Source organism: Acomys minous (genome assembly GCF_964271855.1).
Source record: "Acomys minous genome assembly, chromosome: 11".
Lineage (NCBI taxonomy): Eukaryota > Metazoa > Chordata > Mammalia > Rodentia > Muridae > Acomys > Acomys minous.
Window position 1 is genome coordinate 9,540,014 of NC_140492.1, and position 24,320 is coordinate 9,564,333.

General features: G+C 38.9%; 3 protein-coding genes across 3 annotated transcripts; 1 reads left to right on the plus strand and 2 right to left on the minus strand.

Annotated features, from left to right (window-relative positions):
- Positions 1 to 8,236: 8,236 nt before the first annotated feature.
- On the plus strand, positions 8,237 to 21,988 carry LOC311608857 (uncharacterized protein). Its single transcript, XM_084801461.1, has 3 exons — positions 8,237 to 8,596; positions 20,706 to 20,956; positions 21,425 to 21,988. The coding sequence occupies exons 1-3, from the start codon at positions 8,238 to 8,240 to the stop codon at positions 21,925 to 21,927; spliced, it is 1,113 nt and encodes a 370-aa protein (XP_084657587.1). The 5' UTR covers position 8,237; the 3' UTR covers positions 21,928 to 21,988.
- Positions 12,876 to 13,707, minus strand: LOC311609264 (keratin-associated protein 13-1-like). The gene has a single exon (XM_084802232.1). It carries the CDS (start codon positions 13,656 to 13,658, stop codon positions 13,134 to 13,136), a length of 525 nt encoding a protein of 174 aa, XP_084658358.1. The 5' UTR covers positions 13,659 to 13,707; the 3' UTR covers positions 12,876 to 13,133.
- Positions 16,278 to 17,089, minus strand: LOC311609266 (keratin-associated protein 13-1-like). Its single transcript, XM_084802234.1, has one exon. The coding sequence runs from the start codon at positions 17,038 to 17,040 to the stop codon at positions 16,519 to 16,521; it is 522 nt and encodes a 173-aa protein (XP_084658360.1). The 5' UTR covers positions 17,041 to 17,089; the 3' UTR covers positions 16,278 to 16,518.
- Positions 21,989 to 24,320: the final 2,332 nt, after the last annotated feature.

Below are 24,320 nucleotides of genomic sequence, written 5' to 3' on the forward strand. Positions count from 1 at the left end.
AGAGTGCTCTCTTTGAGTTGTTGGTCAGAGACATTCTAAAGCCTCCCAAAGACAATGTCAGCTACTGTCATTGCTCTTGGTTACACATGAAATTGTGACAATAGGATCACTCATCTACTCTACTGTTTACTTTAATAGTCTGTGGTGGATTTTTGCAGGATCTAGGACCAATAACCAATGCCCAAGTCTTTGACTTTAACTCTGCTGTGGAGCTCGGAGTAGTCCAATGAGGAAGAACATTGAACGTTTCCTAGATACACTATCATTATGATGATGGGTGGTAGAGAACCATCAGAGAATTATCATCACTTCCTGAATCCAGCTTTTCCTCTCCTGTACTAGGAGATTAGAAGTGGAGATACTCCCTCACCCGTGAGAAGCAGGAATTCCACCATTTAAACCAGTCACAGAACGAATGTCTTCAGAATGTTCAAGGTTCACTTTTATCATGGCTGGAAATCTCACTCAAATGCTAGTCTCATATGATCTTTTGTCTAGATACATATTTCACCTTGTAAATTATGAACTACTATATTATAAATACTTGCATTTTTAATTCAAATACTAATTGCTTTGTTGTCCTGTGTCAAGATATAAGGCTGTGAATATCAAGCAATTCTGATTCCATTGAGCTCAACCCGAAGATCAAAGAGAAATAGTTCTCAAATTGAATATTCCTAGTAAGAAACAAACAAATACATTTTCATATTCCTAAACCAGTTGTATAATAATACAGAAATTTACTTGAATCTTTAAAACATAACTGAAAATTCCATAAAATAGGAATGTGAGAAATATATTAAAGTGTCATACTACGGAAATATATTAGATGAGAACTTTATTTTCAACAACTCTTGGAAGAAAATAGAAAGATAACATGTACCATATCACTAGTATACATAGTAAGAGCAATTTATGGTAACCAATTTCAAGAATCTTCCCAAAATTGAAAATAAAGAAGCTGTTAGTGGGAGAATGAAGACAGTACTTGGGAATAAGCATTGAAACAATGTCTACAGGGCAAATAGACTGACTTGCATAGTGTGAGAATATATACAGCCTAACCGTTGAATCCGTAGAGACTTGAGCTACAGGTTTATCTTTAACAAGATTGATAGGTTCTAGGGGCATGGTAGACTGTATAGTAGAATCTGGTTCCATAACTCACAGGAGGGAAATCAGAGACTTCATAATTCAGAGGTCTGAGCCCCAGACCCCAAGAAGCAGATTCTAGATCCATTGTTTAGGGAATGGTAGTTGCTGGGTCAAATGCCCAGACAGACAGTGTGTATTCCTGAGGAGGGACTGCAAAGTGTAGCACTCCTGGGCTCAGTGTCAGGGCATCTGGCATTATTGACTGGACACCACACAGGTCCTCTTTAGCCACTGTTCATAGAAAAGTCCAGCTGGCAGGTGCTGGGAGAGGGGGAGCCTGAGGAGGATAGGCAGTGCCTAAGGGAGAGGCAGAAGTTTCCAGAGCAGCTGCTGTAGGCCATGTTTAGAGGAGACGTGAGCTCAGATCGATGTCGCTGAGAAGATTCTGAGATTAAATGTCACATGGTGGAGAGATGTGTTTCTATAATTTCAGTGACAGGTGTGGTATTCAACAGGGTCATCCCTCACATATTTGTGTGCTTCCTCCTTTACAAATATACAGCTTGATAATTTCTCTGTAATTACGGTTGCATTTGAATAGGTTTCTGTACAGTATATTTATGGGTGTTATAGCAAAAGGCAATGAGCCACAGATGTCAGAATTACCATGACAGTTTTACATTAATACTTACTCTGTCATATCTGGGAGCATCCCTCCTCTTCCTCTTGACTTATTTTTATGTGTTTTGTCATAAAATGTGAGGAATGCATTCTTGCCTTTCATTGTGTAAAATGAGAGTAATATGCTTTCTATTTATTAATGAACTAGAAACATCACTTAGGGTTTCACTTAAAACCCTATGAAGGTTATACTTGCTTTTATCACAAGTTTTCTATAATTATGCTATGTAGGCAATACAGAATTACCTATCTGTTTCATCCGCTACTTGCAAGAGAGTAGTACAGGCCAAGAAAAAACATGAATATAAAAGAGAGAGGTGCAATGGTTAAATTTATGGTGATGGCAAAGGACAGAAATGAGATAGCCTCATGTATGCTGGTATTTTGGACCATTGTAAAAATGCAAGGTTCAGGAATCTTTACAGAAAAGGAGGTGGAAATTATTAGAGCTGGAGGGAATGGATGATTCTGTGGAAATGCAAGCTTCAGATTTAACAGGACGGAGGCACATATGAGTTCACAGAGAATGGAGAAGCCATAAGACCTACATAGGTCCAAGCCAGACAGGGTCCAGCACCAACAGGGAGAAATAGACATAGGCTTCCATTCCTAACTGAGAAGCTATTTGCAGTGGATACCCACTAGCAAAGGAAAATCGGTTCTCTTTAATGGAGTACTACTGGTTATATCAAGCACATTCCAAGGCAGAACCCAAAGTCAGGAATAATGGGCCAACATGCAACCAATTCCATGCTTTTCTGTGGGCTTTTGGTTTCATTATGTTTTATTTTTGTGTTCTTTTGTCTTATTAGTTTTGTTTTTATTTTTTGTTTATTGGTTTGAGTGAAAATGGCAGACAGGCAATACAAGCAGGCACAAACACACAGAGCAAGAGAGAAGGAGAGAGAGAAAGAGAAAACATGAAGTTCCTTTGGTAGGCTCTTAGGGAGCGGGTTCTGGGAGGAGTTGGGAAAGGGGAAAACATGATCAAATATGCTGTATAAATATATTGTATGAAATATGTTAAATAAAAAGCAGCAATAAATAAATAAAATGTAGTCAAAGTATCAAATATGGGATATCAAAATATGGGACCATGAAACACATAATCAGTGGTACCAGAGTATCTGCCATGTGGCCTGAGGAGGCAATGTGGGTGCATCTGTGTTGGGCAACGTGGAGAATTCACACCTCTCCTCTTGAGTAAGACCTTAGAGGATTACTCCTTGGTCCCTTCTCAATGGACTCTCTGTTAAAAGACTACTAAGGAATTGTTGTGTACCCACAGATGGATGCATCTCAACCATCATGCAAGAAGCTTTGATTTGCAGATATGGTGGCTAACACAAAGGCCAACAACCATTCCAGGTAGAGAAAATAAAGATGGCAGGATGTCCAACTTTAAATCAGACGTCTTTGGCAAAGTTCTGCAGGCATTGTCGGAGAGGGTGCCGAATGACTGGTAAGAGCCATGGGCAGTAGAACTACAAGGAAATGGCGGCTTTACAGAGATACCAGGGCTTTCGCTCGTAGGAATGCAGAACAGTTATGATAGCACAAGCACCATGTGAAAGCTCCTGCTAGATCAAATCGCAGCATGGAGCGGAGAAGGGGGCATGAAATACCCACCATCCCGATATGAGGACCGATTGGCAGCTGAAAGCTACTAGAAAAGAGGCTATAAGTTTTCTTAAGCAGGTCAAGCACTCTCCAGTAAAAGGCCTCACATGTAAGAATGTATGGACAGCACAAAGTGGACTTGATGGATTAATAAAGAGATAAAACACTAAGTAGATTGGGCAGAAATGGGGACATGGAGAATTTGGGGGGTGTTGAATACTATCAAAGCACATTGCATGAAAATTTCAAAGAACTAATACAAATGGGGAAAAGATTTCTTCCTAAGATGTCATCAAATATTTTTCTATTAACCTATCATTTAGTGTAACAGTTAACAATATATATTTGAAATGAATTAGATTATTCCCTTTTAGCTCTTTGCCTAAATCTGAGTTTGTTTTCATTCTTTCATATGAGGCTAATGAGATAGATACAAAAGGTTGAATCTATTCAAATGAAGTAATTTACAGAATAGGAGCTATTTTTTTTTTTTTTAGATTAAATGCCTCGGGAAAGTATATGTTATTGAAATGTCTTTAATAATTCAATTTCTGTTATTATTTAGTCTACAAAAAAAGAGGTTCAAACATTTTGTGAGGCTCCTTTCTGCCTAAAATGTTTAAAACACCCATATTTCTCTCATGTTTCCTGGCAATGAATGAATATTATGTGTTTCACATTACCTTGTTCTATGTAGTGTTCTGCCATAGATGATCCATGTCAGGGCCACAGCACAGTATGTTTTGATTTTGGTGAGTTCAACACCTTGGATAACCTACATTTATTCTTATATATACATACATACATACATACACACATATACATATATATTAACTTATATATGTTTCTGTTGATCTCCTTCTATTCTTCCTCCCTCATAAGATCATGGGAAAGCAGGGTATTGCATATCATCAACCACAAAAAGATAAAGCTTTCCCCTGGGGACATGACCCTGAGATCTATACTTTCCTGGGTGACTCTAAACATCCCGGAAAGTGCTTGGAATTTAGAACTTCAATTGTACTTTATAAAAGCAACTCCAAAATGTACTTCCTCATCTTTATTTTAAAACCAGATTTTTCCTCTTCAATCTTCCTTTATGTATCTTTTCTAGTAAATGATATCAGATTTATAAAATGTTTGCCCAATAAAGGTAACTGAGTCCATGAGTTTTACTGTGATTTGAGATTCAGACTAAGACTAACGACAAAAACACTCTTCTCTACTTCTTATGTACACTGGAGAGGAAGCACTTGGCTAAGGCCCCAACCTGGGAAGGAGGCAGGGAAGGTCACATGCATATGAGAGAGAAAGAGCTGGGCTTTAAAGTGGGTCAAGGCTCACTTCTTTCTTGGCTGAAAATTGACACTCTGATACTAATCTTAGACCATTTGATGTCTATGTAAAGACCTCACCTTAAAAATATAAATTATCTCATTTATGATGTTTATATTTTAGTTGCACCCTAATTTTTTGTACTTCAATGTCAAGCAGCTTTTACTACTGACTAGCCCAGTCTGCAGGTGTATATGACAATCTTCCTAGAATTGAATACCACCAATAACTAATGTGACAAAAACAGAATTATGTGTCCTCAAATCCATTTGGATAATCATTTGGATCTTTATTTCAGCCTCTTAAAATAATAAACAAAACCCCATAAAATAATAAAGTGAACATATATGGAGATGCCAGGTGCACACATTTATTAGAATACATTTTTTCTTTTTAAACTGCTCTTAGATGAAATGCAAATAGCACATGTCCATATCTATTGAACAAATAGTAAGGTAGAGCTTGCCAGTAGCCAAAATATCAGAACCTTGAAGAAGTTGAAAATGAATGGTCTGTAAAGGAAGGATTAAAATTATCAGTAGGGTAAGCAAGAAAACACTAGTTGCAAGCACAGAGGCCTGACAGGAGCTAGCAGACAAGTAGTTTGAGTAGAAGATTCTGGACCTATATGTAAGGGAAAGAAAGTCATACAGTCTGTGAATCAGATCTGAAGCCACTGGATCCACAGCCCCCTGAGTAGCAGCTTCTAGACCCATAGCCCAGGGAACGGCAGCTGCTGGACCCAAAGCCCAGAGACCCAGCATATGTGCCCTGGCAGGGACTGCAGGGTGTGGAGTGCCTGGGGCAGTAGCAGGACATCTGGCAGGGGCTGGACACCACACAGGACCTCTGGCTGCTGCTGGGCTCAATGCATACACTTAGGCATTTATACATACATATATGTACATATTTGTATGCATCCATATATATATACATGTGTATACATGCATACAAAATGAATACATTTACACACATATACATGAAGTATATACATATATATGAAATATATTTATACATGTAAGAAATTGATTATGAGGGATATGCTTACTTTCTTGGTATAAAACAAGAATAATCTTTCTTCTTTTTAAAGATTTTGAAGCCTTAAATTGGGTCTGAATGAAATGTACTGAACATTAACATATTGTCCCCATCCTTTCTAATTTTCCATAATTTAGAATGAAGATTACATATTATCATGTGGTTCATCTCCAATAGCAGACAATATAAGCCAAGGAAACTTAATTGGGAATGAAGCTCAGTAGAGAAACAAAGCTAGGTAGTATGTGTACATGTTCACAAGGTGCGGAACTAAGATAAAATCACAAGTCTTAACATTGTGCCTTTATAAATGAATAAAAAGGTAAATCCATAAAAGACGACAGGAAAAAAAGATACTTTAGACCCCGTGTGTCTGACACAAACACAGCGTTTTGCTGAATAACTTGAAGCTGCCCCCTGCATCTGCACAGGTATCTTATCAGAAACCTTTGCTCTTTATCCTTAGCTGACTCCTGTCAAAGATTTTGGAAAAGAAAAATAAACCTGAGCAAAGTCTGAATATATCATATCACACTTATCTTGCTTGAAAATAAAATCTGATTCTTCTGGATAATAAATCTTGAGAAAGTATGATATTTTGGTAAATAATATGGTATAAAGTGATAAGATGATCACTCCAAGGAACGGCTGAGGGGAAGGTATTTATTGTAGATACGAGGGAGGGTACTGACAGAGGTATCTGGAAGAGTCCAGACCGGAGGAGATAAAACAGTAGACTGATCATGGCCAGCAGACTGGATTTGGCTATGAGAGGAAAGAGAGAGCCGGGAAGTGAGAGGGGAAGAAAGAGACGGCTGTGAGAAAGGTGCAAGAGAGAGAGATGAAAAGGGGACAGAGTCGATATGACAAGGTTATTAGGGGATGAGAAATAGGTTGAGGGAACCCCACGAGCTAGAGACGTTTAGGGTAGGGGGCTGCATGGGTAGAGGCTGGGTGCCAGCAAGGACTGTGAAGTGTGTAAGAGGAACTTGTGAGAGTTGAGCGGGCCCGGAGGCCAGCGTGCACTTTGGTAAGCTGATGGGCACCACAGACAGCTCTGTGTCCCTTTTGTCAGTGATAAGGAAATGAGTCCTTGGGGAGAGGGGAACAGGCTTCCTGCGGAATGCTTGGTTTTGCCTAACTGCCAGTATTTGGACCTGACAAACATAAATTGGGAAGTCTATGAAGAATTTGCGGCCTTGAAAAACGCTGAAGTGAGTATTATTTCCAAATGATTTGCATTATTCTACCATTCAGGTAGAATAAAGAAATATAGAGTATACAAATGCAAACCACATTGGCGAGTACAGTTGTTCTTAGCTTGTCAATCAGTCTTCACTACTTCTGTGACATTAATTTTGAGGGCTTGTTTTATTGGCTTTAAATTATAGCCAGAATAACTACAGGCTTTTGCTTTAAGTGTTTTTTCTTTCCTGTTGAAATAGCTACAGAATAGTGTCTTGGCATTAGGGTGGATGATTAAAGTAAATGAAAAATTACTCATCAAATCTAGACACCAGCAGGTCTTGTCACTTGACAGCAGTAACTGATGGTCTGTAAAGCAGGCTTCTCATGTGAGTCTGTGCTTTTAGAAGGCATAGATGGCTGTGTATGGAGGGACTAAGAATGGGCTTAGCAGGCATTATTTATATAGAGGTTATGCACACTCTCTAAAATTAATCTCCTAGATTTTAAAAATACACACCTGAAATAATTTTATTGCCAAACCCACCTGACATGCTCAAGAGAAAATACTCATCCTAAGTCTCTGATATCTACCAACCATGTATTTATTTTCAAAGCAGTGTGAGCAGGGTTTGATACCAATTTATCCTACATTTTTTGTCTTTTAGGTTTTTTTTTTCTGAAGAATATTATGAGGAGAGAGAGAGAGTGTATCTATTACCTCTGTTATTTTCTCTACCTAGGTCCAGCAGTTTTCCTTGGCTTGTTTTTTTACCTTTGCTACTGGAAGTGCAACAGTATGGTAATGCTCTATAATCCACACAGAAAAATATTAAAAAATGAGGAATCACTCTGAGAAGTATAGTTTTTAGTAGATTCCCTAGGGAACACAAAGCAAGATGTCTCCACTTCAGTGAAGAAGTGACGACATTGCTATTGTAACATTGTAGAGGAAAATGCCAGTAACCATGCCAAGAAGAAAAAGAGGACTTTTCCTAGACATGATGAAATAGCTGTCAGTGTGAAAACCTAGAAGTAGCCTATGGCCTTTTCTATATCAAGAAAGTTACAACACACATAAATATACTGTACAGAAAACTGTTCAAATGTTACCACAATTACCAAGAAACTGCTGCATTCCATATTAAACCAGAAAGCACACAAATATGGCAAGGATGAAAAGGTTGGACACCACACCTAATTAGGATAAGTGCCCCTATCTATAAGATGTCCTTATAATTCAGAATATTTTCAGTTAAACTCAACTGAGTTCAAATCTCAACATGGCCTACAGCTGCTGCTCTGGAAACTTCTCCTCACGCTCCTTTAGGCTCTGCCTGCCCTCCTCAGGCTCCTCCTGTGGCTCTTCCTACCCCAGCAACCTGGTCTACACCACTTCCAGCTGCTCTCCCGGCACGTGCCAGCTGGACTCCTCTCTGAACAGCGGCTGTCAGGAGACCTGCATTGAGCCCAGCAGCTGCCAGAGGTCCTGTGTGGTGTCCAGCCCCTGCCAGATGTCCTGCTACTACCCCAGGAGCTCATATCTCAGCACTTCCTGGTCACCCAACCAATGGCGATCTCTGTGCTTTGCGTTGAGCGGCTGCCACTTGCTGGATCTGCCTGCTGTTGCTCAGCATATGGTGTAGCTTCCGATCTCTGAATTGTGGTGTTTCCACCTCCCTTCCCATGTATTGTGACTCTGAATTCTGCCTGCCTGCCGACCTGGCAGGTTGTATCTACTACTTCTTGCTAGAGACCACTCTTTGGTATTGGATCTGTGAAGTCAACTGTTCGTTTTCTATATCCTTTGCTTATCATAGTCTTTTGTCCTGTCGCTTTTGTTTTCATGTTCTACCTTCATCTCTTCATTCTGTCGTTAATGGCTCCTTTCCCTCTCAAGTTCGATTAATGTGTAACTCCCAATTACGCATAGCTGACTGCACTCTTTAAATATACATACACTATTTGGTTTCCTTCCAAGAGCATTTGAAAGTGAAATGTTTAATCCAATAAACTGATACGAGTTGACACCTCAGGATATTGCTCCGATTCTTATTATGTGGCTTTTAATGTCTGAATTTACACATTTAGGAGACAATAAAGATGGACATATTTTTTAATTGGATTTTGGTACCAAAGTAACAAATTATTTGTCATTGGGTATGTTCTTTTTGAAGGAGACGTTTATAATAAAAAGATTGCCATTTCTATTGTAGAGATAATTGCATGAGATTTTAAAATATGAAATTTGCTGATCCAGGAAAATGGAATCATTAATATGTGAATAGAAATTTCTACATCAAGAATAAGGTATAAAATTTATTGTGTTATATATAGATAGAGACAAGAAAATTCATATCTAGTATGTGAAAAGAGGTTCTTAGCCAACTGAAAAGTCAGCAAGGAAAGGTTCTTAATAATGTTGATGGCCTCAGCTCCTGATATTGGCACCATTTCTGAGCCTTTCTTTGAAAAATATGTAAGGAGAGAGTTCTGATCTTAGGAGGGAAAAACCTGATTCAAGAGCTGTGATGCTGAGACAGAGGGGAGGACATTCTATTGGGACTCTAGATGAGAGAAGCATGGGAGAATGGCAAAGTAGAAGGATCCAGAGGGTCCTAGAAACCTACAAGTAGAACATTATGATAGGCAGATTTGGGCCCAGGGGTCCTGCTCAAACTAAGGCACCAGCCAAGGACAATACAGGTGGTAAACCTTAAACCCCTACCCAGATCTAGCCAATGGACAGAACATTCTCCACAGTAGAGTGGAGAGTGGGATATTACTTTCTCACATACTCTGGTGCCTCACCTTTGACCATGTCCCCTGGAGGGGGAGACCTGGTGGCACTCAGAGGAAGGATAGCAGGTTGCCAAGAAGAGACTTGATATCCTATGAGCATTTACAGGGGGAGGAAGTCCCCCTCAGTCCCCCTATGACTATAGGGGAGGGGAATAAGGGGAAAATGGGAGGGAGGGAAGAATGGGAAGATACAAGGGATGGGATAACCATTGAGATGTAACAAGGATAAATTAATAAAGGAAAAAAATGCAAAAAAAAGGAGCTGTGATGACATTAAGACTCTGTTGGAAGTTGGTCTAATGTATTTTGATGTTAATTACTGTTTGCTGTCTATGTGACCCACTTTGTACCCTGTCTAAGAGCCTAACCTGTTTGACCAATAAAAGGCCATCACACCTGGGCAGGGCAAATGTGATAGGCATGGCTAAGGTACCAGGGCTTGGGGAGGGAGGGAGAATTTCAGGCAGAAGAGAGACTGGAGGAGAAGAGAGAAGAAGGCTGTGCCATCATGAGTTAGGTGGAGGAGAAACACGTAGCTGGCGCGGAAGAGATTTGGCCCAGATGATGACAATTAGCAAGTATTTTGGATTATGGATGGGAGGTAGCTTGATAGAAATTATTATAATCAGATAGCATGGGGTTGGGACAGGTATACCATACCTGCCCCACTATGGGAAGTAGTTTAGGGGATTAATATCTGCCCTGCCCCAGGTTAACTAAGTCTATTTTAAAATATAACAGGTGTCTGTGTCTTGATTGATTGCTAGCAGGTTAGAAAATACTACTGTAATAATAACTGTAGGCCTAATAATAAATGTTATTAGGCCATACTGGTAAATTAACCGCAACAAGACTCAGCTTCCATTAAGTTACAAATGATGTAACTTTTTTTGTAGCTTTTATTCTTTTGACTTAAATAGAGTCTAAAGCCAAGTTGAAGTTAAAGATGAAGACATGAAGACATGGACCCAGGACTTGGAGCATTTTCTCTTTCCTGAGAGCCAACTCTGTGATACTGGCCTTCAGAGTACCAGCAACTATGGAAGCTGCTAAGGGAGAGAGAAATGCTATAGACACACTCGGCTGTGACTCCTATAAGCTACAATTACCAGAACAGCAAGATGCCACTGAAAGGTGCAATAGTGGCATTCAAGTCCTTATGAGAACCACAGCAGTCTAATTGGATGTAAGGTCCAGTAAACAGAAGGGAAAGCCTGGGATTGGTGAGGACATGAATGTTAGAGGAGAACCTTCTACTGCCATGTATTATCCAACATGATTCCTAACTTCATTCTAAAACCTTAGAGCAACCTCCAGCTAGGTTTATTTCTCACACCCCTTGAACAAAGCTTCTCACTGCAACAGACAGAGACCACTGCAGAAAAACACAGTAAGTCAAAACTCAGAGGATAGCTGACTGCTGGGTGACCAGACTTAATGAGCACATCTCCAACACACCTCTTGCTACCAAGACTCAGGAAATATCACAGACAAAGAACTAAAATATTGCAAGAGACAGAGGGATAGAAATCTTCTCTTAGATCCTGTCTTCTTGAAAACACAGGGAAGCTACATCTGTCATACTTCAACAGTAATGTTCACTAAATGTGAACTAAAAAATGATACTAATAGACATGCTATTGTGAAAGGGAAAAGTATTATGGGACCCAATCTCAGACAAAGAAGTACAGGCAAGTAAGTGATGCTGAGAGATGGGTAGTTATTCCCTGGTGATGAGATCCCCAACTGGCTATCCAATACCAAGTGGTGAGTCCTGAGATTATATAAATACAAGCAACATTCAATAGACTAAGCATGTCATATTTATATATTTATGCATTTAGACACACATGTAACAATAATAAAGTATACAAGGTCATGGCTTTGAGTAAGAGCTGAGGGTTGGGACATGGAAGGGCTTAAAGACAGAAAAAGGTGTAAATATATTTTAATTAGAAATTAAATATATAGAATTTTAAAATCTAATAAAAGAAATACAACTGGCTAGGGAACACTTTAAAAAACATCCAGTGTGAACTTGTGCGATGGTCCAGTAGTTAAGGAGTACTCACTTCTCTCGTAGATGATCCAGGTTCCATTTCCAGATCCCACGTGGCTTCTGACAACTATCAGTCTCTCTGATAGCCTCTTCTGTCATCTTTGTGCACCAGACACTTAGGTAGAGCACATGCAAACATGTAGGCAAACATTCACCATAGACATGGCCCGATGCACTATATACCTTATTCTTGATTGTGGAATTTTTCATTCAAACCTAATTATTTTCTTTCTGGGGACTAACAGGCATACACATTTTCAAACTGTCCCCTGGGAATCCTTGAAATATTGCATTCCAGTTTTTCCTTATAAAATCACTTAAATACACACTTTTCCAAAAGCCATTTTTGTCGTTTTTTCAAGACTTTTTAACCTTTAATTCCCATGGTACCTGCAATGCCTTCCTTCTCAGATACTGTTTTATATAAACTGCACCCAGTTGTGTAGCATTAAGTCGGCTTTGAGGCTCAACGTGACAAAGGATATAAACTCTCAAGTATTCCTAGGTACACTGCTCTTGTCTTGATTGATGTTGAGTCTGGAAGGACCATCAAGTCATCCCTGCTGCTTATGAGCACAGCTCACTGGATTTTCCAAGCCGGTCTTTGGAAATGAGATGCAGGAATGATGCCCCAAACTGGAGAAGCATGGATACCAGCATTAGCCTTGTAACTGTCCTGGGATCTGTTTAAAACTCATGCTGTTTCTTGTCTGAAAATCTACATTAAAATTCTAGAGGAAGATAAATGTTTGCCTGTGTACAAATTTCACCGTATGACTTATATAATATTATATACTTGGCACTTACATTTTTAGTTCTCATATTAATGATTTTAACTTGAGGCATCCATGGGAATTCACATCTTTTAATCTCCAGTCATCCTCACTGCAGTTTGAACCCTGTTTGCAGATGTCAATGAACATCTTTCCAGAATTAAATATTCCCTCTAACACTTCCCCATATACAAAACAATGAGTACTCACATCAAGACAGATACTCAGGCAGAATACTATTTAAGACTTCCAAATACTTAATTGAAAACACCTTAAGCAAAATGGTGTCAGATTAGACAAATCAAATTTATTCGATTAAAATTTTCACTTTTCAGATACTCTTGGATGGAAGCCAAATACATATATGAGAGTACAAGCATTTGAGGCATATTTTTGAGCTGCTCTTAACCCAGGAAACTGGCAAAAATTGAGGGTGAAAGAAATGTCTGAAAGTTGGTTGAAAAGACAACGGTAGAGAGAAAGGGTGAGGATAACAGCAGAAGGGCAAGTAGACTATGACTTAGATATTGCAAGGCTACAAAGATTTAACAGTTAAATCCAAAAAGGCCTGATCCACAGGATGATGTGTAGCAAGAAGGCTGAACTGTAGAAGAAGCTAAGTATGCTGGGTAGCAGAACCGGGACCCATAACTCAGGAAAGGGAAGCCATAAACTCCACAACTCAGAGATCTGAAGCCACTGGATCCACAGCCCCCTGAGTAGCAGCTTCTAGACCCATAGCCCAGGGAATGGCAGCTGCTGGACCCAAAGCCCAGAGACCCAGCATATGTGCCCTGGCAGGGACTGCAGGGTGTGGAGCTCCTGGGGCAGTAGCAGGACATCTGGCAGGGGCTGGACACCACACAGGACCTCTGGCAGCTGCTGGGCTCAATGCAGGTCTCCTGACAGCCACTGTTCAGAGAGGAGTCCAGCTGGCAGGTGCTGGGAGAGCAGCTGGAAGTGGTGTAGACCAGGTTGCTGGGGTAGGAAGAGACACAGGAGGAGCCTGAGGAGGGCAGGCAGCGCCTAGAGCGTGAGGAGAAGTTTCCAGAGCAGCAGCTGTAGGCCATGTTGAGAGGAGATGTGAGCTCAGCTCTGTGTAACTAAGAAAGTCTGGGTTTGAATGTCACTGTGTGGAGAGCTGGGCTTATATACTCTCAGCAGCAGGTGTGGTCCCCAGCAGTGTCATCCTTGATGCACTTGAGTGCTTCCTGGTTTACAAATGTGCAGTTGTCTGTGAATAGTTTTCTGGATAGTGTATTTAAGGGTGTTGGAATTTTCTTACAGCTATAACAATGAGCTAGCTACTGTGTCATATATGCTTTGACTGTTTTATACTGATGCTTATTCATTGTGTCCAGGAAAAATCCCTCCTCTGCTGGCTTCATTCCTCCTTTGCTGGCTTCATTTTTATGTGTTTGTCCAAATGTTCTGAAAAACACAGGTTTCTTCCATAGGGGTAGATGTTAGGTATTTGTTCTTTTTTTATTTTTTATTTTTGTTGTTGTTGTTGTTAATGAATGGGGCGCATCACTCTTGGTTCCTCTTGAAGCATTACCTGCTGATATCTTTTCTCATTTTCCAACATGATTATTTGTGAATTCATAGCATTTCCCATGTACGTCACCTCTAGACAGGGCAGAGTATGAGAAAAATAAATTGAATGAGATTAAAGCTAAAGGGAGGGAGAAAACACAATGATTAAATCTCTGGTGATTTCAAAGACAGGACTGATGCTGAGTCAGGAGTGCAGGACATGTCTGGCCTTTAGTAATGGAAGCAATGAAATGATGGAAGGAAATCATATCTTGTCCTGTGTATCTGACATGGCCTGAGGTGACACCAGATTGTCATCTGAAGTTGGGCTAGTCACCTTTAACTCTTCAAGGAACAGAAGGCCCAGTTGACTATTGTCCTCCATACTGTGGGACTTGTAGAAGCTTGGTTCACATGAAGTGATCCCACTCAATTATCATATGCTATAATCTTTAAATGTATTATGGAAACTGATTTTTTATGTCCCCTTAAGCTTTATCCCTAAATCTGATTTAATTTTTAAAAAATTTGTAATACATGTTGACCATGTTCCTTCTCCTTTCCCAAATCCTCCCAGATTTTCCCCACCTCTGTTCCAACCAGACTTCACATTGCTTATCATTATCTCTCAAAATCAAAACATAGTAAGTGGAAATCAAAATGAAGAAAAGAAGCTGATGAAATAGATGTAATAAATTGAATCATTTTGTGTGAAATGATTTCTCTGGAGAGCAGAAGCACCAAAATTTAGCTACTATAGGATACACACACACACACACACACACACACACACACACACAAACACACACACAATCTACTAGTGTATATATATATAATATATACATATACATACATATATACATATATATACATACATACACACACACACAACTCTACGAAGAACAAAGAACTATGTTCCCTACGCTCACATTGTACCAGGATTTGTTCTAAAACATTGGCAAGCTTCAAACCCATTTTGTATTTTATTTATCTCCTTTATGGAAGGGTAAAACTAAAACAACAACTTTGTTTCTTACTTGTCTAATGATTAAATGAGAATTATTTGTGTAGCATTACCTTGACCTAGATAGCATACTCATAGACGATCACACACAGGCCATAGGACACATCATTATGGGAGATTACATAACCTCTATAACCAGCATCTCATCTGAAATGTTCTTAATACACCTTGGGCACTTACCTGTTTATCTAAAATGTTACACAGAAAGATCTACTGTCATTTCTCCCCTTAACAGTTATGAGAATCTGAGAAAGTATAAACTTCAACCACTCAAAGATAGAAGGTGGGAAAAATGTCTTTCCCTGTATAGACACAGGAGCAGAAAATCTCAAGACTCTTTAAAAATGCCTTGGAAGTCTCTAGAATATTGGATACCAGCAGTTCATCTTAAAAACACCAAATGCATACTTGTGATTTTTTTTTATTTTGTGCCATTAAATGCTTATAGTTTTTGCAATCTTCTGTCTTCTTTAAGATACTATGTCACATCAATAGACTGAAACTCTAAGTTTGACTATCTTTGAGATGCAGAGGAAGCCTAGTGAATAAAACCCCTTCATAGAAACAATGCTCTTCTGTTGATTGAAGTTGAGCCTGGGAGGTGTCAGGAGGCTTGCAGCAACTTCCTGCACCACCATCACTACCACTGTCCTTACATATGGATGTGGGTGAGGTGCACCAGTCATTAGCCAACCACTGGAGGCAGGAAGACTAGCAACAAGTAAATGCCTTTCCTGAGAGTTGTTCAAAGCTACTTTTTCCTGACTGACAATATACATTCAGACACTAGACTCAAGTTTTTGCCCATGTACAAACTTAAATCTTGTCAATTATGCAGTATATTATTTTTAGTGTTTGCATTTTTAGTTTACATCCTAAGAGCTCTGTTTTATACCTCACCAGAAATTCATGTACTTTATCTCAGGCAATTCTACTAGTTGATTCTGGTGTTTGGACATGAGTGACAATCTTGATAGAATTGACAATTGCCAATGAAGAAAAGCACACTAATGCAAAATTGCATGTTCCTGAGTCCAGTCAGATAATCATAGTGATCTTCAGTTTGCCAAACCATAAGTGCAAAAACTATGAGTGAAGCAATAATAATGTAAACAATACATGGACGTAATCAGTTTGCAAAAGTTTATTAGATGTAGTTATTCATTTTTCATATGTTCTTGGGTAGAAAGCAAGTAGCATATATATCAACAGTACACAGAGCAGAGCATAATTTTGCATTAGCCACTAATCTCAGAAACTGCTGGAATTTGGAGAATAAAGAAACCTAAGGAAGGACGACAGCATATCAGTAGGAGCTAAACAGGGAAAACACAGCTTAACCATAGACTGACATAGGAGAGCAGACAGACTTAACAGCTGTATCCATGGAAGCCTGATCCACACACTGGTCTGTAACAAGGTTGGCAGGAACGAGAAACGAAATAGCTTGGGTAATATCTGGACGTATAACTCAGGGAAGGGAATCCATAACCTCCACAATTGAGAGATCTGAAGCCACTGGATCCACAGCCTCCTGAGTAGCAGCTTCTAGATCCATAGCCCAGGGAACGGCAGCTGCTGGACCCAAAGCCCAGAGACCCAGCATATGTGCCCTGGCAGGGACTGCAGGGTGTGGAGCTCCTGGGGTAGTAGCAGGACATCTGGCAGGGGCTGGACACACCACAGGACCTCTGGCAGCTGCTGGGCTCAATGCAGGTCTCCTGACAGCCACTGTTCAGAGAGGAGTCCAGCTGGCAGGTGTTGGGAGAGCAGCTGGAAGTGGTGTAGACCAGGTTGCTGGGGTAGGAAGAGCCACAGGAGGAGCCTGAGGAGGGTAGGAAGTGCCTAAAGGAGCGTGAGGAGAAGTTTCCTGAGCAGCAGCTGTAGGCCATGTTGAGAGGAGATGTGAGCTCAGCTCTGTGTAACAAGGAAAGTCTGGGTTTGAATGTCACTGTGTGGAGATCTGGGCTTATATACTCTCAGCAGCAGGTGTGGTCCCCTCAGTGTCATTTTTGATGCACATGGGTGCTTCCTGGTTTACAAATGTGCAGTTGTCTGTGAATAGTTTTCTGAATAGTGTATTTAAGGGTGTTGGAATTTTCTTACAGCTATGACAATGAGCTACTGATGTCATAGATGCTATGACTGTTTTATATTGATGCTTATTCATTGTGTCCAGGAAAAATCTACTTTTCTCTTGGCTTCATTTTTATGTGTTTGTCCAAATGCTCTGAAAAAGACAGGTTCTTCCATAGGGGTGGATGTGAGATATTAGCTCCTTTTTGGCCCCTTAATGAATGGGGTGCATCACTCTTGGTTCCCTTTGAAGCCTTACCTGTTGATATCTTTTCTCATTTTCCAATATGATTCTTTGTGAATTCATAGCATTTCCCATGTACTTCACCTCCACTAGACAGGGCAGAGTATGAGAAAAATAAATTGAATGAGATTAAAGCTAAAGGGATAGAGAAAACACAATGATTAAATCTCTGGTGACTGCAAAGACAGGACTAATGCTGAGTCAGGAGTGTAGGCCATGTCTGGCCTATAGGAATGGTGACAAAGAAACGATGGAAGGAAACCATGTTGTGTCCTGTGTATCTGACATATCCCAAGGTGACACCAGATTCTCATCTGAAGTTGGGCTAGTCATCTTTAACTCTTTAAGGAACAGAAGGCCCAGTTGACTATTGTCCTCCCTACTGTGGGATGTGTAGAAGCTCGGTTCACATGAGGGGATCCCAGTGAGTGACTGAGTCCAGAGAAACAAAAGTATTCCTAGGAGACTCAGATGCCAAACTATAACACAGTGTACAATCACAGGACCACAACAATCATGGAGAGTCTGTGATGCTCTTGGGGACTTTTCTTTTTGCTGAGCCTTTTCTCAAGGGAATTTCTGGGGAAGAAAATCAAATTTAAGGAGGTTGAACATATCTAATTTATACAGCATTGAAAATAGAAGTGATTTTTGGTAGTTTTCAGAGAATGCAAATGCTGATTCACATTTTGTCTTCAACATATCAAACAGAGTTTACGAAAAAAATCATATTGATTGTTTCCTTAATTATAAAAGCTCAGAGTTTTATTTTGGAAGATGGGTGAAGACTACATCAAAATTATATATACTAAGTACATCTTCAATGCTCTCACATGCCAAAGCATACTTACAGGAATAAAAAGAATATTAACAACTGATTTAAAATTTATTGGTCATTATTAGCAAATGAAAGGATGTGTTTGGTATCAATGTGATACATACACTTTTATTTGTTTTAAATCATTTCCATTCTCGATAAAGCAAGGTTTTCACACCATTGCCTAAAAAATAATCCAAAGTATGAATATGGATATTTAAATCATAAAGTAAAATCCAAATGAACCCAAGACTTATTAATAAAGGTAAAGAAGAGAGAGCTGGAAGCAGTGATTGACAGACTAGAGAAAACCTTGTTTTCCAACATTGCTTTGTATACAGGCTTATGTATATGAACTATTTTCCATGTTAATTGTTGGAATAGTACCATTTGGCTGTCTAATATCAAGTAATATACTTGTCACAATAAAAAATGAGCCTCCGCATAGAATCTATTATCAAGATGCATGAACATTGTCATCAATGCCACAACAATCATAAAGCTTTGGAAAGCTTTAGTAGGATTCCTTGGACAAGATTATGCAATCAAATTCTTGGATTTCTGATTTTGAAAACCTTACCATGTCTAATATGAAATAGATTTTTTAGGTTATCTGATTTTATTTTATTTTTCCATTTTTAAATACTTGTTCACTTTATATCCCAATGGTAGCCGCTTCTGCCTTGTTTTCCTGTACCATTCTCCCTCCTTCAGCCCCCTTCCTACCTCCACTAGTCCTAAGAAAGGGGGAGCCCTCCTCCCCTACTATCTTACCTCAGTCTGTCAAGTCTTATTTGGGCTGTCTGCACCCTCTTCCTCTGAAGCCTGGACGGCCATCCCAACATTTGCCTGTGAATCTCAGCATCTGCTTGGATCCCCAGCTGGGTGGAGTCTTTGAGAGGACCTCTATGGTAGGCTGCTATCCTGTTCCTTCTCTTCAACTACTTCCAGTGTGTATTCTATTTGCCATTCTGAATAAGAAATAAACATTCTCCCTAGCCTCCACATTGTATTTAGCTTCTTTAAGTCTGTGAATTGTAGTGTAATTATCTGTATTATGTGGCTAATATCTGCTATAGGTGAGTATATAGCATGTGTGTCTTACTGGGTCTGGGTTATTCACTCAGGATTATCTTTTCAGGTTCCATCCATTTGCCTGCAAATTTCAGATTCACTTTTTATAATATCTTAGTAGTATTCCATTGTATAAATGTACCATAGTCTCTTTATCCATTCTTTGGTGGAGGGACATGTACATTGATTCCATATTCTGGCTATTAGGAATAAAGCTGCTATGAACACAGTTGAGCAAATGTCCTTGTTCTATGGTAGAGAATCTTTCAGGTGTATGTCCAGGAGTGGTATAGCTGGGTCTTGAGGTAGCACTATTCCCAATTCTCCGAGAAACCACTAGATTGATTTCCAAAGTAGTTGTACAATGTTGTACTCCCACCAGCAATGGAAGGGTATTCCTCTTTCTCCATATCCTCGCCAGCATGTGCTGTCAATTAAGTTCATAAACCCACACACCTATAAATACTTGAGTTTTAACAAACAAGCCAAACCCATACAATGAAAAAATAGCATATTCTACAAAGAATTCTACAAAGTGCTGGTCTAATTGGACGTCCTCATGTAGAAAAATACAAATAGATCCATGTTTATCACCCTGCAGAAATCTAAAGTCCAAGTGGATTGGAGATCTCAACATAAAACTAGAACCACTAAATCTGTTAGAAGAAAAAGTGGTAAGAGATTCGAACTCATTGGCACAGGAGACAACTCCGTGAACAGAACAACAGTTCAGGTTGTGAGATCAACAACTAATAAATCAGATTTCATGAAACTGAAAAGCTCCTATAAGTCAAAGAACACCATCTGCAGAAAAAGATGACATCCTGTAGAATGGGAATAGATATTCACAAACCTACATCTGACAGAGGGGTAATATGCAACAAATATATAATAGATTTTACCTTAACTTAGGTGATAATGTTTTAGCTTAGGACTGTGAACTCTTTGCTATGACTTTAGGCTGTTTCATTTCTTCTTTTAAGCGAAGCTGTAAACATAAATCCCATAGTATTAGTGTGGGTGAATATGATTTAAAACAATCAGATTGGTGTGCATAACACTGATACATGAACACATTAATTCATCTGCTAGGATGAACGACAATGTTTTAAGCATCCTCATTTGAATTTTACCCTCATGAAGTATATATATATATATATATATATATATATATATATATATATATATATATATATATATAACTGAAATAAAATTTATCAACCCTATACTACATGGCCAAGAAAGCATTTATCTGATTCTCTAGTATCTACCAACAGGCTTTATTTTAAAACAGTATAGGCATGATTTGATGTATTAATGTATTGCACATTGTTTTTCTACTTCAGAATCGTCCCCTTTGATGGAACACAGGACAAAGAGAAGAAGCTAGAGACCCATGTAGTCAGGTGGCTGTGTTTCAGCCTCAGCTCTATCACTTATGATCATAAAGTCACAACTATTGTTGTTTATCTCTTCCTGGCTCAATCTTATTTGACTTTTCTTAACTTAAATTGTTTTCTTGCTACTGGAGTAAAACTCCATGGAAAATTTTATGCAATCCATGCAGAGTATTGGAAAATAAGTGTGATGGGAACAAGTAAGGCTGATTTTCAAGAGGTTCCAAGGAAAACACAAAGTAATGATTCTAGTTCATTATCAAGAAGAACAGCAAATTGCTGTCATGCAATATACTGTGAAGAAAAAATACATCTTATGAGAAAACACATACAGTTTGTGGCAGGAGGAAAGGGAGATATTTTTTTCTTTTTTGGGAGACATGATAGAACAGTCATTGCTGTAAAACAGTCATAGCATGTCTGACATAGGACTAGCTCATCATCTTTTACTTTAATAAAATGACAACACCCATAAGCATGGTGTGCAGAAAGCTATGCAAATGCAACTGCAATTACAGAGATTACTCAGTTTCACATCTGTAAACTGGGATGCACACAAGTACGTCAGGATGTGCCTGTCAGGTACCACACCTGCTTCTGAGAGTATATAAACCCTGTCTACACTAGGTTGTATTCAAACTCAGAATCCTCTCAGTTATATCCAGCATAACCCACATCTCCTCTCAACATGTCCTACAGTTGCTACTCTGTAAACTACTCCTCCCCATCTTTTAGGTGCTGCCTGCCTACCTCAGGTTCCTCCTGTGGCTCTTCCTACCCCAGCAACGTGGTCTACACGACTACCAGCAGCTCTCCCAGCACCCGCCAGATGGGCTCCTCTCTGGTCAGGAGCTGTCAGGAGACCTATGTTGAGCCCAGCAGCTGCCAGAGGTCCTGTGTGGTGTCCAGCCCCTGCCAGATGTCCTGCTACTACCCCAGGAACTCCACGCCCTGCAGTCCCTGCCAGGGCACATATGCTGGGTCTCTGGGCTTTGGGTGCAGCAGCTGCCATCCCCTGGGCTATGGATCTAGAAGCTGCTACTCAGGGGGCTGTGGATCCAGTGGCTGCAGATCTCTGGATTATGGGTCCAGATTCTACTACCCAATGTACTTGACTGCTACAACATCTCAACCTTCTTGTTATAGATCTAGCTGTGGTACTGGTTTCTAGAAATTCAACTGTTACATCTACATTCTAACAATATCAAAATTAAATTATGTTCTGTTGACAATATCTGTTTCTCATCATTTGTATTTCCACTAATAATTTCTTTAATGATCAACTTCTTTTAGAATATTTTATTAAAGTATAATCTCTTATTATGCTTCAAATATTATGATATTTAAATATATATCTGTTAATTCCTGTTTCAACCCTAAATGAAAAGTGAAATTTTATTTCAATAAATGTGCAATCTGAATCCTCAATGCATTGTCCAAATTATTATTATGTTGCAAGTATGTCTTCACTTATACATTGGAGGGACTCAATTGAATATCAATACCTTTATCCAACTCAAATTTAAGAGCAAATAATTTAATTTTGGGGGCATGTTCATTTTATGTACTAGTAAGTAACTAGAAGATTGTAATTTGAATTCCAAATAAGGCTCACAAAAGTGAGGGTTGCCTAAGATTGAAGGACATGACTAATTTTTTCCATCTAGAGAATGAGAGTGTATAATTTATACCATTGAGCCTATTTTCTGTGAACAATTATTTAAGTCTAGTGTACAAATATGAATTTTCAATCTAGATAAAAAGACAGCTTTGAAAAATTCTCAAGACTTGTACCTTTTTATTTTAAATGCTGGTATCTCTGACACCTAGACTTCAGGCACTAGTTCTGCCTATTTTTCAAAACATATGAAAAGAGCATGACAATGGTCATAGATGGTAATAACTGGTTCAATAATTTTTAAGAATTGAGTCAACTTTCTCATGATTTTCCAACTCAACATCAATCAACTTACAAATAATACTGACAGTTTGTATTTATTTGTATTACCCTGATGGTCAAAGTCAAAGACCCAATTATAATTTGCTTGAAAAAAAAACATCAGGAAAAGAAAGCTGACCCAGACAATGGTGTCCAGTTCATTAGTACAGCAATTTGATCCAGATTGGAGTCAGTCTTATGAGACACCTCAGAGCTGACCAAGGGCTGGAGCACATAGACTTCAATTTTGGGAATGTGTAAATCATGGACACAGTGAAGGGGTCAAGACTGAGCCAGGCAACAATTCTATAGCATACAGTCTAAGCTATGGGATGAGGGAGAGTGTTAAGGTACTCAGATTTCAGTTGTTCCATAGCAGTGGGGAGGAGGGAGAAGAGATGAGGGTGAGATCATAGTTGCCTCAAAAGTAGGGCATTCATGCCTGGAAAGCTTTAGTAGAAGGCAGCAAAGGGGAGTGACTGCCCGTGAACCTCACCCACCTAACACATCAGTGTATTGGGGTTGATATTTATTTATAAATTTGGTAGTATTCATTTCTTGAAATTAGGCATATCTGTGTGGTTTTGTGTGTGTGTGTGTGTGTGTGTGTGTGTGTGTGTGTGTGTGTGTTAGAATGGTAAAGTCTTCCTGATGAAGTTTATTTAATGAAAGTGGTGATGTTCATGTCTTCTAAAACGTTTTGCTTTAAAGTTGATTTTGTCAGATGTGAGGCAACTTAAAACTACTTAGTTCCCAAGTCCATATCTTTACTATACTGGTTTCCATCCTTTTGCCCTAAAGCCATATTTATTGATATTGGCAGCATGCATTCCTTGGAGACAGAAAAATGATGTGTTTTGTTTTTTTTAATCACAATTTATTAGCTAGCAAGATTGTATTTGAAAAATTGAGATCATTGAGTTACACCTCAAAGTTTTGTATTTTTCTCATTTTTTTGTTTTTAGAGGTCTTTTTATACTTATGATTTACTAATTTGCTATTGTTTACTAATTGCCGATGTCCCTTCAAGTGTGTTCATCCTTCTCCTCAGTCCACATAATTCCTTCCAGTATGCTCTGTTGAACATACATAGCCATAAAAAATTGCTTTATTTTGTCTCTGCTGTAGACATTTCATATATATCTTTTAATTTAATCGATAGTTTTAATTGGTATATTAGTATGGGTTAGCAGTTCTATTTTTTTAGAGCTATAAATTGAATTATATATTCCAAGAACTCATGACCTTAAATGTTTTTATTTAACAATAATGTATTATTTTAATGATCTTACATTTGTCTCTTAAGGATTTCAATATAATTTCATTCTTCTCTCTTTTTAGTGTTTTACCTAGTCTTATGACATTCATCTGCTCATCCTGTATATGTGATCACTTATATGGCTCTTACACCTATGTACACTTTATTTAAGTTAAAGGTATTTCTGTTAGTATTCTTTTTATATGAACATATTTTGATTGTGTATATCCAGCATCTTGTTCCAAAGCCCTTCCATGCTCCATTAATATTTCATTTATAAATTTGTCATTGAAGTTTACTGGGTGCTTCAGTTCCCACATTTACACACAGCCCTACAATTATATTTTTCACACTATATATTCTTTCA

Coding starts and splice junctions, on each gene's coding strand:
- LOC311608857 (XM_084801461.1), top strand. CDS start 8,238: ATGGCCTACAGCTGCTGCTCTGGAAACTTCTCCTCACGCTCCTTTAGG. Junction 8,597..20,705: donor GCTGTTGCTCAGCATATGGT/GTAGCTTCCGAT, acceptor TTTCTACTTCAG/AATCGTCCCCTTTGATGGAA. Junction 20,957..21,424: donor AATAAGTGTGATGGGAACAA/GTAAGGCTGATT, acceptor TATATCCAGCAT/AACCCACATCTCCTCTCAAC.
- LOC311609264 (XM_084802232.1), bottom strand. CDS start 13,658: ATGGCCTACAGCTGCTGCTCTGGAAACTTCTCCTCACGCTCTAGGCGC.
- LOC311609266 (XM_084802234.1), bottom strand. CDS start 17,040: ATGGCCTACAGCTGCTGCTCAGGAAACTTCTCCTCACGCTCCTTTAGG.